Source organism: Condylostylus longicornis, unplaced genomic scaffold (assembly GCF_029603195.1).
Source record: "Condylostylus longicornis isolate FDR11 unplaced genomic scaffold, ASM2960319v2 ptg000396l, whole genome shotgun sequence".
NCBI lineage: Eukaryota > Metazoa > Arthropoda > Insecta > Diptera > Dolichopodidae > Condylostylus > Condylostylus longicornis.
The window spans coordinates 1-17,209 of NW_026578356.1; the positions used below are offsets into that span (position 1 = coordinate 1).

At 42.0% G+C, this 17,209-nt stretch overlaps 4 protein-coding genes and 1 non-coding gene across 5 annotated transcripts; 3 read left to right on the forward strand and 2 right to left on the reverse strand.

The window, feature by feature from the left end:
- Positions 1–12: 12 nt before the first annotated feature.
- Positions 13–3,898, forward strand: LOC129617046 (lon protease homolog, mitochondrial-like; the record flags this gene model as incomplete). The annotated part of the gene is given in 19 exon segments (XM_055532490.1): positions 13–87; positions 369–467; positions 514–565; positions 568–637; positions 790–919; positions 1,054–1,197; positions 1,292–1,487; positions 1,633–1,670; positions 1,672–1,770; positions 1,865–1,938; positions 2,039–2,057; positions 2,059–2,262; positions 2,392–2,449; positions 2,452–2,494; positions 2,547–2,685; positions 2,788–2,982; positions 3,099–3,311; positions 3,362–3,421; positions 3,680–3,898. Coding segments are annotated over 19 exon segments (2,127 nt in total), but the record flags the coding sequence as incomplete, so codon positions are not given.
- A 261-nt stretch (positions 3,899–4,159) lies between these two features.
- On the forward strand, positions 4,160–6,031 carry LOC129617047 (uncharacterized). The gene is given in 11 exon segments (XM_055532491.1): positions 4,160–4,275; positions 4,403–4,580; positions 4,582–4,630; positions 4,719–4,753; positions 4,755–4,951; positions 5,037–5,185; positions 5,188–5,241; positions 5,244–5,345; positions 5,430–5,585; positions 5,629–5,829; positions 5,913–6,031. Coding segments are annotated over 11 exon segments (1,356 nt in total).
- A 2,277-nt stretch (positions 6,032–8,308) lies between these two features.
- On the reverse strand, positions 8,309–8,992 carry LOC129617049 (myeloid leukemia factor 1-like). The gene is made up of 3 exons (XM_055532492.1): positions 8,906–8,992; positions 8,610–8,729; positions 8,309–8,560 (listed from the first exon to the last, which is right to left on the reverse strand). Exons 1-3 carry the CDS (start codon positions 8,990–8,992, stop codon positions 8,309–8,311), a joined length of 459 nt encoding a protein of 152 aa, XP_055388467.1.
- A 1,308-nt stretch (positions 8,993–10,300) lies between these two features.
- LOC129617050 (uncharacterized) lies at positions 10,301–11,952 on the reverse strand. Its single transcript, XM_055532493.1, has 5 exons — positions 11,885–11,952; positions 11,396–11,778; positions 11,070–11,345; positions 10,773–10,961; positions 10,301–10,653 (listed from the first exon to the last, which is right to left on the reverse strand). Exons 1-5 carry the CDS (start codon positions 11,950–11,952, stop codon positions 10,301–10,303), a joined length of 1,269 nt encoding a protein of 422 aa, XP_055388468.1.
- Positions 11,953–17,126: 5,174 nt separating this feature from the next.
- Trnal-uaa (transfer RNA leucine (anticodon UAA)) lies at positions 17,127–17,209 on the forward strand. Its single transcript has one exon. It is a non-coding gene; the product is annotated as a tRNA-Leu (tRNA).

Genomic DNA, 17,209 nt, shown 5'->3' on the forward strand with positions numbered 1-17,209 from the left:
GAATTGAAGGCCGTCCATCTCGAAATCGTTGCAACGATGAAAGAACTTCTTACGACTTCCTTTTTTTATAAGGAGCATTTTGATCAGGTAGGAGAGTCACCTAAAGAATAATAAGCGAGAGTCATCAAAGATATAGCGAGAGTCAACAAAGATGATAGCGAGAGTCATCAAAGTTCATAGTGAGAGTCATCAAAGATAATACTGAGAGTCATCAAAGATAATAGTGAGAGTCATCAAAGATAATAGTGACAGTCATCACAGATAATAGCGAGAAAAAATTTCATCACGAGATTTACAAGTTCCATCGACGAAAGACAATTCTGGTTGTCCCAAAAGAAAGAAACAGCGAACACCTTTTCTCTCTTCAGGTCATCAAATACTATAATCTCGACTTCCCATCAAAATTAACTGACTTAGTGGCTGGAATGTCTTTCGCAAAGAGGGAAGAATTGCAAACTGTTTTGCAAGTGGGTGACGCGATTCTGAATATCCACTCAGTTTTTTGGTTTCTAGGAACTTGATTTGAATCGTCGAATGCTTCTTGTTCTTGAAATTGTAAAAAAAGATTTGAATTCTCAAAATTGCAAAATCGCGTTAGACACGAAGTAGAAGAAAAATTATCGAAGGAGCAGAGAAAGTTAGTTTCTTGATATTTATATCCGTCTGACTTCGGAGTTCCAGCCCACTGAACGAGCGGACTCCCGTATCTGTTGACATTTGTTACTGTTGATTCATTGTCATTTTGCATTTCTGTTTGGATGCTTCCTCTTTATTATTCTTCTTCTGTAGATATGTTTTGACCGAACAAATGAAATATATTAAGAAAGAACTTGGATTAGAGAAAGATGACAAACAATCGATTCTTCAATCCTTCAGAGACGCGATAGAAGGAAGAACGATTCCTGAAGATGCATCGAAAGTAAGATTGGACAATCTGAGGATCCCAATTGATGATGGACAACTGGGGATCCCATTTGATGATGGACAACTGAGGATCCCATTTGATAACTAAGTATCCCATTTGACCTTTTCTACTTTGATCTGTTTATTCAGGTGATTGATCACGAATTGAGTCGTTTATCTTCACTGGAACCTTCATCAGCGGAATTCAATATTTGCCGTACTTATCTTGAGTGGCTCACCCAAATACCCTGGGGCGTAACCACAGTAGATAATGAGGACATTGAGAAAGCTGCTGTACGTCCGATGCACGCATTTAATTCATTCGCTTCTCATCCGTTTGATACAAACTGGTTTTTCGAAGTATTTAAGGTTTTTGTTTGCTTCTCAGAAGATTCTTGATGCGGATCATTACGGATTACAAGACGTTAAAGATCGTCTCCTCGAATTAATGGCTGTCAATATTTTGAAGAAAGACACACGGGGGAAGATAGTTTGTCTAGTTGGACCTCCAGGAGTTGGAAAAACATCAATTGGGAAATCCATAGCAAAAGCTCTTGATCGCAAGTTTTATAGATTTTCATTGGGTGAGTAAATGATAGAGGCATACAACGATGACAGTGGGAGGGATACAATGATGAGGCATAGAATCGTGGATGAATGGAAATATGTGTAATAGATGTAGATGGCAGTCGACTTTCTCTGTAATCCATTGTCACTGCGTGTTTTCAGGCGGCCTATCAGATGTCGCAGAATTACGAGGGCATCGGACGTACTTACGTCAGCGCAATGCCAGGAAAATTCATCCAAGCTCTGAAGGAAACCAAAGCAATCAATCCAGTCATACTCTTAGATGAAATTGACAAGCTGGTATGCTAATTTATTTATTGATTGAAGCTTCCAATTTTTGTAGTATGAGTTACTTTTGATTCAAAAAGGGTTGTTTATGTCCGTTTGCTTACAGGGTAAAGATTTCCGAGGGGATCCTGCTTCTGCACTTCTAGAGATTCTGGACCCTCAACAAAACAATAGTTTCAGGTAGCGTTTGGTTCAACTGAGGATCCATGTTGTAATGAATGAATGATTGGTGTCGATGTTCTTATTCGAGTGATGATTCGTTTATCTACTCTCTTTTTAGAGATCATTACGTCGATCTTCCCCGTCGATCTCTCGAAAGTTCTTTTCTTATGTTCCGCAAATGCGACCGATTCCATTCCGTCTCCATTGCTAGATCGTATGGAGATCGTTCGATTAGCAGGTTATATAAAGGAAGAGAAATTAGCAATTGCTGAACAATATTTGATTCCGCAAGTGATTTCTGAAACAGGCGTGAATGAAGAGAAGATTGAAATCAAAGGACCTGTCAGTTTATAGATGAGAGTTCATTCCCCATATATACATGTTTATTGTCCTCTATCTATCCATACATGTATACGTGGTCGCGATCTATACATGTAGAGATCGTAGCATTAACAGTCTGTGTCATTCTAGGTCTTGGAGAAGATTGTTGCAGATTATGCAAGAGAAGCTGGAGTGAGAAATTTGAGCAAAATATCGAGAAGATATTCAGAAAAGTTGCATTACAAATTGTTCGGTAAATCTCTCAAACCTTCGCAGAAAAAATCATCTCTTTTTTGTTTTCACAGAAAATCCGTCGAGAAGCAAACTGTTGATCTTTCCAATTTGAACGACGTTTTTGGGACAGCCACCGTTTCAGTCGGACCGTCTTTTGCGAAAACGCCACCTGGTGTCATTATGGGACTTGCATGGACTCAAATGGGTGGCGCAAACCCTTTTCGTTGAAGCACAGGGAAGGGTCATACCGGATCATACAAATCCTGTAGAAAGCGACTCTTCGAGTGATGAAGAGGAACGTTGACGAAAAAGAGGTTACCACGCCGTCGAGGACATCAAAGTCGTCAAAATCGTCAAAGTCCTCTTCTGAGGCAAGCCACCGATCGGGGCCATTTTCGTGTAACTGGACAATTAGGGGGAGTTATGAGTGAGAGTTGTCAGATCGCGTTGTCATTCGCAAAATATTTCCTTTCTGAATTCGCTCCTGAAAATCGTTATCTGGATGAGGTACGCGTCTATCAATGGACTACCCCAATAGCGATGATATCAACAACTCAAAGAAGGACATGACTATCACAGTTATTCCCTATCATTTGTTTTACTCTTTGATGTTTGTGTTTCAGGCTCAAATCCATCTTCACATTCCTGAGGGCGCAACTCCTAAAGACGGTCCATCTGCCGGAATCACGATGGCAACATCTCTGATTTCATTAGCATTGAAAGAGCCAATCATTGAAGATGTTGCGATGACTGGAGAATTAACTTTAACAGGGAAAGTGATAAAGATCGGAGGAGTGAAGGAAAAAGTGATTGCGGCAAAACGAGAAAATGTAAAGGTGAGATAATTCTGAATGTGCTTTGGGTCATGATCTCTTGCTTCATGAAGAATCTCGTATTCCCGCTGGACAATCTCAAAGACTTCGAGGAGCTTAGTGACAACGTCAAGGTAACCACCATTTATGATATGAAATGACTCTTATTTATATGAAATGACTCTTATTTATATGAATGACTCTTATTTATATGAAATGACTCTTATTTATATGAAATGACTCTTATTTATATGAAATGACTCTTATTTTATATGAAATGACTCCTTATTTATATGAAATGACTCTTATTTATATGAAATGACTCTTATTTATATGAAATGACTCTTATTTATATGAAATTGACTCTTATTTATCTGTTTGCTCGTCATCAGGCGGGGCTTACAGTGCATTTCGTCGAATGTTACGACGACTTGTTTAATATTGTTTTCCCAAAACATTCGAATTCTAGAGGATTTACTGTTGCGTCGCGGATTCCTCGCAGACCCCCAGTTGTACTAAAAATTCCCGAAGCTCCCGTTGCTCCTCCTGTTGATGGTTCGAAGAATGAAGATTTAGAGAAGGCTGTACAGGCTAGAGAAGCCAAAGGCTGATCGATTAGAGGAGCCAGTGGCTGATCGATTAGAGGAGCCAGAGGCTGATCGATTAGAGGAGCCAGAGGGCTGATCGACTGGAGGACAAATCGAAGGCTGAATATTTAGAAGGCGACTCGAAATGTGTTAGACGATGGCTCTCAAGTCGAATAAATGTTCTACTTGCAGGAGACTTTTTCATTGATCTTTTCCACACGAGACGCCAAATGCAGACCTACTCTGAACTTATTGACTAGGATCATTCAGAGTGACATCAGACAAATGTTTAACGACAAGATTCTTAATACGCCACTGGATGTCGCGGATCCGGAACTGGCTGCGCTTGTCGAACAAGAGAAACAAAGACAAATACGCGGAATTGAATTGATTGCGTCGGAGGTAAGACTACGAAATGGACATTATCTTTAGTAAGACTACGAAATGGACATTATCTTTAGTTTCCCATAATCGACGTTCCAATGAATCGATATCCCAATGATGAATCGATGTTCCAATGTTTCGCTCAGAATTCACAAGTCGTGCAGTTTTGGATTGTCTTGGTTCTTGTCTGACGAATAAATACAGTGAGGGGCAACCATTAGCTCGCTATTATGGAGGAAATGAAGTCATCGATAAAATTGAATTATTGTGTAAATCCCGGTGCCTTGAAGCATTTTCTCTTGACAAGAATGTTTGGGATGTCCAATGTTCAACCATACTCTGGATCTCCAGCCAACTTTGCTGTTTATACAGGTAGGGAAGGCATTTAACAGTCTGATGGTTTCGCTGTCTACTCGTACGTCAGTACCAGTGCTTGTTGTCCACACTTCCGTTTATTCAGGTCTTCTCCAACCTCATGATCGAATTATGGGTTTGGGGACTCCCTGATGGCGGTCATCTTACTCATGGATTCTATACCCCCAAGAAAAAGATTTCAGCAACGTCCATCTTCTTCGAGTCTCTTCCTTATCAAGTTAGCGAAAAAACAGGATTAATTGATTTCGAAAATCTTCGGAATACAGCTCTAATCTTTCGTCCCAAGTTGATCATTTGCGGAGCTTCAGCGTATGCAAGGTGAATGAAATGCAATTGCTGATGAATCGAATAAGGCTGTCCCAATCGTCCCAAATCTATTTTTTTCAATATTGGTCTCTATTAGGGAAATTGATTTTGGGATGTTTCGAAAAATTGCTGATGATGTTGGAGCAATGTTGATGGCCGATATCGCCCATATTGCTGGTTTGGTAGCTGCTGGTGTTCATCAGTCTCCTTTCCCTCATTGTGATGTCGTCACTACAACAACACACAAGACTTAAGAGGGCCTCGAAGTGGACTGATTTTTTTCAATAGGGATCGATTAGGGAAAGATGGAAAGATAAAATCGATCAAGCAGTCTTCCCAGGGTTACAGGGCGGCCCGCATAACCACCAAATAGCAGCTATAGCAACGCAAATGAGGGAGGTAAAAAGTGAAGCGCGCTAGACCTCCTATTGATATTTGTTAAGGGATCAAACACATTTCGCGTTCAATCAATTCTGCGTGCTTATTTCAGGGTCGCAAACACCAGAATGGACCGTTTATGCCAAACAGGTTGTGGCGAACGCACGCGCTTTGGCGAAGCATTTGCTTGGACGAGGACAGACTCTCGTGACGGGAGGAACCGACAACCATTTGATTCTTTGGGACTTGCGCCCCCTTGGGATTACCGGTGAGCGTAAAGGCAATGGAATGCCGTAACTTTGTCACTCTAGGATCCAAATTCGAGAAATTAGCAGAAGCTGTAGGAATTTCGCTCAATAAAAATACAGTTCCGGGAGATCAATCAGCGCTGAACCCCAGCGGTGTCCGAATTGGGACTCCTGCAATGACAACAAGAGGATGTTCGGAAAGTGACATGGTGATGATTGGAGATATTTTGATTGATTGTGCAAACTTATGCGTCGAGATTCAAGGTAACATCGAGTTGATGCTAGTTGTTGTGTTGATGATAGTTATTGTGTAGATGGCAGTTGTTGATGACACTCCTCTATTGCAGGGACATCTGGGAAGAAATTGAACGACTTTTTGGGTGCAATGGTGTCGCACTCTGGCCTTGCAGCCTTGAGGGGCCGAGTTGAAGAGTTTGCGCTGCAATTTCAATATCCGGGTGTTTGAAAAATTGCTCACGTTTCTATTTTTTGTTTCAATCAACGTTGCGTGTCATAAATCTACAATATAAACGCAAATCGATTTTGAACTTTCGAGTTTGCTAAGTAAATGAAAAAGGGTCTTGATTAGGAAATTGGGACAGGGTGTTTGAGAATTATTGGGAAATTGGGACATAGTACTGTTTGGATGGTAATTCTCCCAGAAATCTGTCTCGCCCGTATTCCTTCCATCTGTGAGAACAATCATTAGAGAGACTCGAAGAATAGAAAATCACCAGAACAAAGAGAAAAGATAAAATAATAGAGAGAGAATTCTTACCGTCCAGTGACCAAGTCACCAGTCCATCGACCAACAAATGAAGCTCCATAAGCAACGAATGGAAGAATGATAGCCTTCGACTTATAATCATAATGACGTATCGAAAACCTAAACAAATAACAATCATTAGAATTAAAGAGTAGATCATGAAAGAGACAACAATAACTTGGAAAGATAGAAATGTTTATGGGATCCTACCATGTCATCAATGTTGCGATATCCACAGTTGCCCACATATATGACTGTGAAACAACCTAAGGAGATAATAATTATTCCTTTGTTGGAACAACCAGAAGACAACAATACTGATCCATATTCATTGTTGTCATCGGAATATTCCGCTCACCCTCTTTCTGACTGATTTTTGACGCGTTTTCAATATTTCCAATATTTCTTGATCTTGCTGCGTTGTTTCGGTGGCTGCCCCAAAATTTCTCGATAAGATGCGTCGATAATCCGAGCGATCCAGTTTCGTGTAACGCGCATGAAACATTGGAAGGATCCCTAGAGGAAGATAAATGTCCATCCATCGCGTTTACTATAATATCTTATCGTCTACTATAATTTCCAGAACCCCTCTTGTCATGAACTGCCTCAATTGTTATTTCTGAACCCTCTCTATTTGACTCACCCATTAACCCGATGCGTTCTCCAATACGGAGTCGGCGCCTTCCCGTCGTGTACTTCTCCTCAAGAAGAGTGACATCTGATGGAACGAGCAGCTTTCCTCCACCCATTCGATTTAATGATTCAGGATGAGTAGAGGCCTCATGCGTACCAAGTTCTTCCTAGTCCTGGTCCATTTAGTCAAAGTGAAGATGGCTTGGAGGGAAAACGAAAAAATAAAAGTTAAGGGAGACGAGCGCAAATAGAAACAGTTTCATCGCACGAATTGATCCATCGACAAAAAGAAGAAGCACTTCTGTTCTCGAGAGATGCGCGAAAACACAATTTGCAGTTGAGTTGCGTGTATTCGGTATCAGAGCTTCTGTCGTGAGATCCCCACAGGGCTGGTTGTAAGATGATAGGTGGATTTCAGATTGGGGTGCTTCTGGCATAACCGCCCTTCTAGCATGCGCCTCTTCAAATGAAGATTTGTTTGAATTCTCGAAAATCTCCGAAGCATTTTGAAGTGTTGTGAATATCACAAGCAGCGAGTGAAGAACAAGCCATGAATACGTCAGAGATGCGATGAGACGCAATGATGACTGGAGGAGAAACGTTGCAAAACTGCAAAGAGAGATACAAAAAATGAGCGATAAAAGAAGTGGGAGATCTACAATGATTGATTGCAGTGATGATTGACTGGTTGAAGTCATCCCATCGGATTGATGTGAACGAATAAATAGCGTTAGAATTGGGACAGCGCTGTGTTGAAAAAACGATAGGAAGGAAGAGATCGCGAGTAGAAAACCTGAATATTGAGTGGCGCAAACAATTTGCATTGGAAATGTTTTCAGCGGCGATATGGAGAAGAGAAGAGCACAGAATGTTCCCCCTGCTACAAAAAACAATGACGCCGGTTACTACAAATTCAGCGACATAATTTGCCGCAGTAGGCTCTGGAGTTGGTGTGAAAACTGTTGAACTCAGATGGCTCAAATGGGATGCTGATTGTTTCTGTAACACAACTACATCTTTCGGCTTGCTCTCGATTGGTGGTTGTTTATGTCCGTTGTAACTTGGAGAGAAGTCTTCATCGAGCTGTTTAAAAAGTAAATGCTGATCGATGTACGGATCAAGTCCAGAGGAAAGACCCGCAGAGGAAGGGCTCGGGGTCTCGCGTTGGAGCATTGTATTAGGACTACTACCAAAAAACCAGAATAAACTATTAAAAGAGAATAAATGATTGAATTTGATGTTGTGTTTGATCCCAACGTCAAAAGCTCGTTTTCTTGAACCATGCAATGTTTAATCATAAATGAAAATAATGAGGATAGACTCATATTCGGTTAAAATTAATCTTTAAGCGTAGCGCTGACCGTGACTTGATCTGTGGCTCCGCCTTGAGGGACGATCACTGACATCTGCTGCTTCTATCTGTCGGGGTTGTTGTCGTGTTGTTGAAAATCGGCCTTCATGATCTCCAAATTGCATCAATGACGATCCAGATCTGATTGGTAGATGTTGTCGTGCTGCACGATTCCAATCTGTATCGAATATTTCGCATTCATCATCTCGCGACATTCCAGCAATTTCATCGTTTGAAACGACTTCCTGAAAATAAAAACACGTCAACAAAAGTTGAGTGATCGGTGTGACAAACCCCAGTGCCTCTGTTTTTCTCTTGAACAAAACGCCGTCCCCGATCTTGAAGTTGACGCTCCCACAATAATCTGTCTATCCCGTCAGCGCTGTTGCTATAAGCTTCCTTAGTTTCCCGAATCTGAAGACACAGATTATTAACAATCAATCGAGTTTCTATATGTCAATGGTATTTGAATATCTATTTGTATATGTATATCTATTTGTATATCTATTTGTATATCTATCTGTATATCTATCTGTATGTATCAACAGCTATCTTCATACACACATACACATCAATAGAAGATGACTCACACGGTGTTGTGTATTTCCACTTGTAGACTTTGCGTATTTTTCAACATGAGAGCGTCCGTCTGGTCCCACTGTAGAGCTCATCACCATTACTGAATAGAATCAAGTGACTCATGATTTGTTGTTTCGAACTTGCCTTGTGAAGAATAACTTCCGCTACCTCGTCCCATATCACTGAAACCAGACATCGATGACACCATACTGTCCATGCTTCGTCCCAAGGGAGAGGAGTCCATCAACGAGCGATGGTCTACCATATCGAATATGCCCGATGAACGTGGAAACAGGGCTTGAGGGTCCAAACAGCGACGGTCCAAATGGATCCTCAAAACCTCTGAGAGAAGTGAATGGATCGAAATACTGTTGCTGTCGTGGATGGAGTTGTTGTTCCTGAACATCAAAAGATAGATTGGAGAGTGAAGAAAATATCGCGAATACCTCAACACTTTGATAAGGAACCATAGCGGAGTGATTGTGGGCCGCGATTGTGACTCATTTGGTCTTGAATGCCCTTTTGAGAGAGTTTTTTTTCGTGTAACTGTTTTGACTCAGAACCAGTCATGGTCCAAAAAATATCAGGAAAAGTAAGAAAATGTCCAATAAGTGAGTTTGTATTTGTAGACGTTTAGTATTTGGGGGTTATTCGTTTTTCCCAATTACTGCAAATAAAGCAAAGAGTATGAAAATTTTGAGGGAAGATATGAATGAGGACAGTGAACACGAAAGAGACGAACAGAATCAGACCAAGAAAATGATGTATCTCGAACTTACTGGTAGAAAGGGTCATAGATAAACTGATTTGCACTGATAAGGCAAAATCTACAATTAGCATTGTAGCTGTGATAGCGGCGGCAAAAATCCTGCACGATGTGAAAAATGAAGATAGAACGCCTGAGGTGAAAGAGCCTACCATGCTTTCTGAGTGTGAGCCACTGTGACGAAAGCAAAGAGCATCAAAATTAGAAACAGAAGGAAAGTGGCGACTGAAAATGCATAAATTAGTAAAAAGAAGGGAAAGAGAGGAACAAAAACAAAAGACAGATTCCCACGTACCTCTTCTAGCGACGGCCATTTTAGTTGAATATTCCCGAGAACTGGTTTACCTGAAGTCCCACAGGTGATGCTTCTGTGAATAGCATGGTGACTCATCTGATACTAAGCACAATTCACGAAGCTTGGGGTATCCATCATGGATTATCAATGGGGCCTCAGAAATCAAGTAAATATTTATACCAAAAAAACGGACACTGTTATTATCTATTCATCAGTCCATGCAGCTAGTAGAGATTTCTCGGTCGTTGGTGACATATGAGCTTCATCAGAAATATGTGGAGAGTTGTCAGTCGTAGCAACATCCTGCAAATATCGCCATAAATTCACACCAAACATTAACTCACTTCAATCTGCTCTTAGAGCCATGGTGTCATCAGGACGTGATGCATCTTCATCCTTAGCCTCAACATCACCAGTAACTTCGACTGGTTCGATATTCTGCTCTTCTAGACTTCGTTTCTTCGCCGCCATCCACTTGTTAAGATCATGTAGAGCTCCATCGAACTCAAATTTATTTGCCCGGCAAATTTGCGTCAGTTCTGCTGGAGTAATCTGATCATCAGTCACTTCTTCATCCAGTTCCCAATCATCGATTCCTCTATTATAGAAATGAGAAATGATCTGTTTAACAATCACTCTGCTGCACTTAACAAACTCTATATTGATGTCAATGCGACCAGGACGAATCAGTGCGGGATCTGAAGGACCAACAATGACACTCGAAACAATCACTCGAAACAATCACTCGAAACAATGACACTCGAAACAATGACACGATGACACTCGAAAAAATGATCATTAACAAAAATGAACTCACCCAAATTTTCGATATGATTTGTGGTCATCACGATTATACGTCCCGGAGTTTCAATCAAACCGTCGAGAAGATTCAGAAAAAATCCCAAATGATGATCCGAAGATTTGCTGATGCCGTATTTAAGCCATTTGAATAATTGACGTTCAAAAATTTCTTCCTCTTTTTCTCGAGTGATAACTTCCTTCTTCGCTGAAAAAAAAAACAGATCAGGAAAAACGAAGAAACTCGTCCGCATCATCAATCTCGGATATTTGCATGAGAATCAATCAATCCAGTCGACATCGATTAAATTCATACCTTCATCATCCATTTCCTCCTCTGGCTTGTCGTCAGTAGGATTGACTCTCTTTGTTACCAAATCTCCCATAGCGTCAATATCTTCTAGAATATAAACGCGTTGATCTTGGGGAATTGGGAAATCACAAAGAACTTCACTTCTCATCAATTTCTCAATAGATTCGAGTCTTGTTTGGCGATTGACAGAAAAGATAACTCCATGGCGATTGGTCTTTTTCAGTAAAGCTTTAATGAATGACGTCTTCCCACATCCCGGCACTCCATAACAAAGTATCCCTGAATCATCATCATCATCACCAATAAAAGATATCAAAGAAAACTCTTACCCAATGAATCTGGCAATCCCCTTTTTTTATGCCATTCTTTTTCATGTAAGAAAAAATTGATGTCGTGCAGAACCTCGTCCTTTTTTTCGAAGAACAAATTATCAAAAGAGCGAAACGTTTTAAATGTTGAGAATTGAACATCTTCAGTTGGCGTGCTGTTGTTATTATTAAAATCTTGTTCGGGAAATCGCACCATAAAGATGAGTTGTTTTCCACTGAGTTGATCCCGTTTGTAGTCCTTGTACTCTTTCAACCATCTATCCACAACTTTTTTTAGATAGTGGACGGTTTGCTTCTTCGAATAGACGCAGACCTTGTACGTTACAACGTACATCACCTGGTTTCCCCCACTAGTTGGGCGGTCCTCAGATTTTTCCTCGCATCTAAAAAATCAGTCCATAATAGAATCGTCCAACACAGAAAGTCATGACATCTTCAATATCTTTTGTGATAGACAGAGGGTCATTAAAAACGCTGCAATCAACTCACTTGACCCAGACATCCTGTTCCACTTCTATCGGCTCTGTTTGTAGTACTTGATACAAGCACTCCTTCATGTTCTTACATTCGCTGTTGTCGTACCATTCGAGCCTCTTCTCTTTAAATCTCCACACTTGCTCGCTTTTTATTGTTCCCAGTTTAAACATAATTGCTCGGTAAGTTGGGGTGAAGCAATTTGACACCTGATTGACTTGCTCGATAAGAAATTCAATTTCACCTTTATTCCGATAGCTGAAAAGACGCTCTAGGAGTTTATGAAAGATGGAACCGAAAAGGCTGAAAAAATCAGTTTGTGCAGAACTGCTAGTTATCCGCATTATAATGAGGAACACCACGCCACCAAGTGCAAGATCGAGCATCGGGCTTCCAGTGGAGAAACGCTCCAACAAGAACCCCTTCGCTTGGTGTGGCATGTCATAGAGATTCAGCTGGTGAAGGATATTGGATCCATCAAGGCTTGGGGAAGACTCCATGGGAACCAAAAAACCTGATGGGTGTGTGTGGTCAGAACTGGGTTGACTGTTTTTAAAGTTCAGTCCTGGAACAATATAAAAGATGGCGAGGGACGGACATGCATCTCAACACCGTGTACTCGAATAGAAAAAATGTATTAATGGTGTGCTTCAGGTATCTTGGCGGGAGCTGGATAGATAGGAACCTGATGGGAAGGGACAGAGGAGGGATGATGGTATGAAGGAAGATATAGAAGTGGATGAAAGGGGAAAGAGGTTGAGAACGCTCACCTTGAGCACATCAGGTGTTTGAACTTTGTTGAACTGGCGATATACATGTGGGTATTGAACCCCTGGGTGTTGATCAATAAGAAACTGTTCTTGCAATTTAAACAGATTATCCTTCCATTCATTCATACCTTGAAATTGACAAATGAATAATAAGGGACATCTGTTCTCAAGACGCGCTTCTTAAGCACCAAAGAGAGCTTGCTAAACGTGTTCTAAGGAGATCTCTTCTAAAGCTTCTCTTCTAAAGCTTCTCTTCTAAAGCTTCTCTTCTAAAGCTTCTCTTCTAGAGCATTTCTTTCTAAGCTTTTCTAAAAACGGCTTACCAAATGGATGGTCGATACCACGATGATAATAGCGCGTATTATGCGTTAAACAAGAAATTTTATACGCTGGACGCTTCGTTGGATTGTGAAATGCCGTTAAGATGCGGAATTTTGCTGGAAATCAGAATAAAGAAGTGGAGGAAAATAGAATAGAGAAATGGAGGAAAACATTCTCCACATACGTGAATTGAACCAGTATTTGTCAAGACGCTCCTTAGGGGGGGGATCTGCGAGAACGAGAAATGACACGCGCTACTCGCTGCATTATCTTCACGAAACACCAAAATCTATTTCGACTATTCTAACTAGGAATAACGGTGATGATAGGTCCCTATGCACACGTTGACAGAGCGTACCAAACAATCTCGTCCAATAAAGGAACATCACAAGACTCGCAGCTGCCATCCAGCTTTTACCAAAAAGAAGAAACGTTCTACTGTTGAATTGTGCCTCCCACCACGATCTCCAAAGTGGCTGGCGAACATAATTTGGAAGTTCTAAGTAACGTCCTGTGGAGAAGATTTCCGAGAAGCGAATGTTCTTATTCAGCGGAAGGGTTGAGGGCTTCAACTGGCCCGTTACGGCTGCAGCTTTCTCTGCTGCCATCTTCTATTCTGCTTCAGTGAAGCGCCAGGTTCATTATTTGCATGTCGGTGCAGAAACAAGAAAAATTGCTGAACACAAAAGTTCATCCACTCCTTAAAAAAGACGCGAATAAGAAAGACTCTAAAATGTTTGTCGTGTTGACTTCATCATCAATCACGTAGACATCAATGCTGGGAAGCTTCTATCCTTTTTTCGTATTCGAGTGATGCAGCCATGACGGGGGCATTGAGGAACATGATTGTCGGTACTAGAGTGTTCCTTCTTGTGGGGGTGCTCATGCAGGCAGCAAGGCGGAGGAGACTTGCGGTGCGGACAATCCACCATGGTCCATGCTTCACTGTTCTGAGAAATGTCCTGATTCTTCAAGGGAGCAGCGCTACTAGAGAATTTGGTCTCTGCAACGAGAGTTTTCGTCCTGATGGAGAAGGTTATTAACTGAACAACCCTGTCGATGTGCTATCAATGTTGAAGATCTGATCCAACTTACTCGTCACTTTCCACACTCTTCCGAGTTCTCTTCCTCTTCCGACGACAACATCCCTTCCGTGCACAACAAACCAGAAGAATTGGAGTCAATGCAGCCGCAACGGCAAGCGCGATAAATGCAATCTGACGCTTTTTTTCCGGGCAATCGGCTGCGTTCATAGCGTAGCGCTTAATACTTTCATATATTCGCTGCAATGACGCCGCAAGTGCTGTAGGCGATGTTGCTTCTCTAGACACCTCAAGAAGTTTCTCCACTAAATTCTGTGCTTGACCAGCTGCTGGACTACTGCCCTCGACATGACTCGCATCCTGTGTTTGACCAGCTGCTGGACTGCTGCCCTCGACATGACTCGCATCCTGTGCTTGACCAGCTGCTGGACAGCTGAGATCATGCTGGTCGGAGTCAATTTTCAGAGACGACATCCGCTTCGATTCGTCTGATAGAATCGCTTCATCATTGAGGGTGCCAATATCCTCTTCACGGTGAGCAGATGGATGTGTCGCTGATTCACTGGCAATTCCAGAACCACGTTGCACATCGTTAATCGGATTTTCCGCAACTTCACTCAAATTTTTATTATCTTCACCCTCTTGCGTTGTTAACGCGTTCGGAATCCCACTCAGAAATTGATTCCGATCTACGGCCACCGCGTTGTCCGATTGGAACTTTCGAACTCTTCCGGTCTCATCAACAACCTCTATCGCCAATCCCAACGGAAGGAGCAGTTTCGATGGATCTTCTGTAGAACGTAGACGCCCGACAGCATTCTTGAAAGTGACTTGAAGGTCTCGTTGCTTCTCTTTTCTTTCCCCAACCGACGGGAAATCATTGTAAGCTATAACTGAGGAAAGATGTCCCAGAGAGGACTGCTCCAGTCTTACCTTCCAAGTGGGACGAGATGGGCAAGAGGAAATCGTCTTCCTGCTGGGGTCGCAGAAATAGAGGAACAATCGCCCTCGCGCAGGAATGTGCGGTTTTCCATGGACGACATTTTCTGCGACCGTCGACATTTCTCTTGTTCATCATCTTCATCCAGGACGCTTACTGCATGCAGTAGTCGATCCATAACTTAATCCATTTGGACAAACAAATTGGATAAATGCGCTTCTTCGTGAAACGTTTGGTGGTCCATGAAAGTGTGCTTGGAAACGCAATTTGAATCAAGCACCTGGTAGTATTATGTATTGATTGCTTGGCTTCATAATTGCAGACTGAATTGCCAGCGGGGCCAAATAATTTGATTTCCAGGATCTTGATCTTGTGCGAATTTGGACAACTTTCAACATCACCGAGTTTTCAATCACAATGTCGCCATACCGATATTCTGTTTAATATCGTGATTGCGATCATAGAACGTGAACATGTATGACAAAAGAAAGAACATAAAGATGAAAGACATATCACACAATGTACTCCTTTGGGAGGAATCAAAACTCGCTGACGATATGCATCAAATCGTTCCTGAGCGCCCCAGTTGATTCATTGCAGACTTGCAATTCAACACCTTGTTCTTTCGGTACAATCCCCTGCATCCAGTTTCGAAATCGTTTCGTAACGCCCAATTTGGGATTGAGTGAAAAGTCCCTCAGAAGAGCGGAATCGCTTGTTAAATTTCTCGTCTTTGAAATAACTTGGACCCTTAAACTCGAAGGATCTCCCTTCTTGCCAGAAAGAACGCAAATGCAGTCGGAAGCTTTGTGATCATCCAACAAAAATCGGTTCTGGAAGAAGAAAACCGAATGAGAAATGAAATGAATAGAGGCCTTGAATCAACTGGTCAGACTAGCATGACTGACCAGAGCTTTCTTCAGCTGAGTTTGCAATCTGAGTGCTTGATCCGCTGAGAGATTGATCGTTTCTGATTCGTGCACAACGTCTGTTGCCCAAGTTTTAAATCTCAATCTTGTTGGTTCTCGTGGCTTCAATTTCAGAAAGGCGTCCTGCAGAAAAAACAAGTGAAGTGACGCTCGATCTACATTGCATTACGTCAAATAATAATGCTCCAAGAATTCCTGATTCTTCTGCAGGGGTAATCACGAATCCTTCGCGGGGCTATAAAACACAATTGATCAACAATGCGCGGTTTTTCTTCTTACTGGTGCTCCATGAACTTCAAACTCAATCTTTCCGTTTTTGGGTTTTTGAAATTTCAATGTTAATCCATTTGGAGATCTCTGAAGCGAAGAAGAAGCGCTTTTTCTTGTATGTTCTAATGGACGCTACCTGAGTCCGCTGTGCAATTCGAGTCATTTGTTGACAGAATATGGACTGAAAAGAAACCATGAATGAGGCGGCAGGCAGATTGGCTCACCTCCACCTCTTCATTGGGGGAAATCGAAATTTTTCCGTTCCCCACCAAAGCAGTTTCACTGATCGGTCCATTCAACCCAATCACGTGCTGCACCGCAAAACCGAGAGACAATGCGGCAGAGTGAAATGGCGCAGAGCGTTTCAGCGCTTTTGTTTGATTTGAACGAAGCATTGTTACAGATATTCAGTGTTGCCGGTGCATGTGGGTGCCGGTACAAGACCAGGATTCTCCTTATCCTCATTAACCAGTGATAAGCTCAATAAAGGGCTGAAGACTGACCCTCACGATGATCCATCAGTTTGTGCGCCCTCACCACATTCCTTCATCTTCAAGAAATGCGAACCAGAACAACGATCAACCAGTTGCTGATCTGCAACGTTCTCCTCAGGACTGCGTAGTCGGGAGATTTCAATATTCAGACGTTCACAATGAATTCGTCTCAAAGGAATTCATCTTGCCGCCTTAATTCTTTCCTCTTCAGAAACCACACCAATTCTCCGCGCCCCAACCGTCTGACTTGCAGATGGGTATGGACTAGAATGTTCGTGAGATGGTGTCGATGCTTCAATGTATTTCAGTAAGACTCCCAAGAATTTTTTCGTCGTTCAGAGCTGGCAGCTTAAATAACCGCCTGTACATATTTGCATCCCGAAGTTTCCAATAAGGGACAGCTCAATGGCTGCGACAAAGTTTTTGGCGGGGAGTGGCTGGTTCCCGAGTGTTAAGGACCGCAAAAAGGGGTCTGGAATAGTTAATGGAAGCACAGATGCCCGAGTGGTTAAGGGGGTGGACTTAAGATCCACTGGTCATACGACCGCGTGGGTTCGAACCCCACTCTGTGCA

What these genes read in the sequence shown, in the direction of transcription:
- LOC129617049 (XM_055532492.1), bottom strand. Translation starts at nt 8,992, where the DNA reads ATGGTGATGAGCTCTACAGTGGGACCAGACGGACGCTCTCATGTTGAA. An exon ending in GTGGAAATACACAACACCGT is followed by an intron (nt 8,730 to 8,905) that starts GTGAGTCATCTT and finishes CTGTGTCTTCAG; the next exon opens with ATTCGGGAAACTAAGGAAGC. An exon ending in AGAAAAACAGAGGCACTGGG is followed by an intron (nt 8,561 to 8,609) that starts GTTTGTCACACC and finishes TTTTATTTTCAG; the next exon opens with GAAGTCGTTTCAAACGATGA.
- LOC129617050 (XM_055532493.1), bottom strand. Translation starts at nt 11,952, where the DNA reads ATGAAGGAGTGCTTGTATCAAGTACTACAAACAGAGCCGATAGAAGTG. An exon ending in GGGATTGCCAGATTCATTGG is followed by an intron (nt 11,346 to 11,395) that starts GTAAGAGTTTTC and finishes ATGATGATTCAG; the next exon opens with GGATACTTTGTTATGGAGTG. An exon ending in GGAGGAAATGGATGATGAAG is followed by an intron (nt 10,962 to 11,069) that starts GTATGAATTTAA and finishes TTTTTTTTTCAG; the next exon opens with CGAAGAAGGAAGTTATCACT.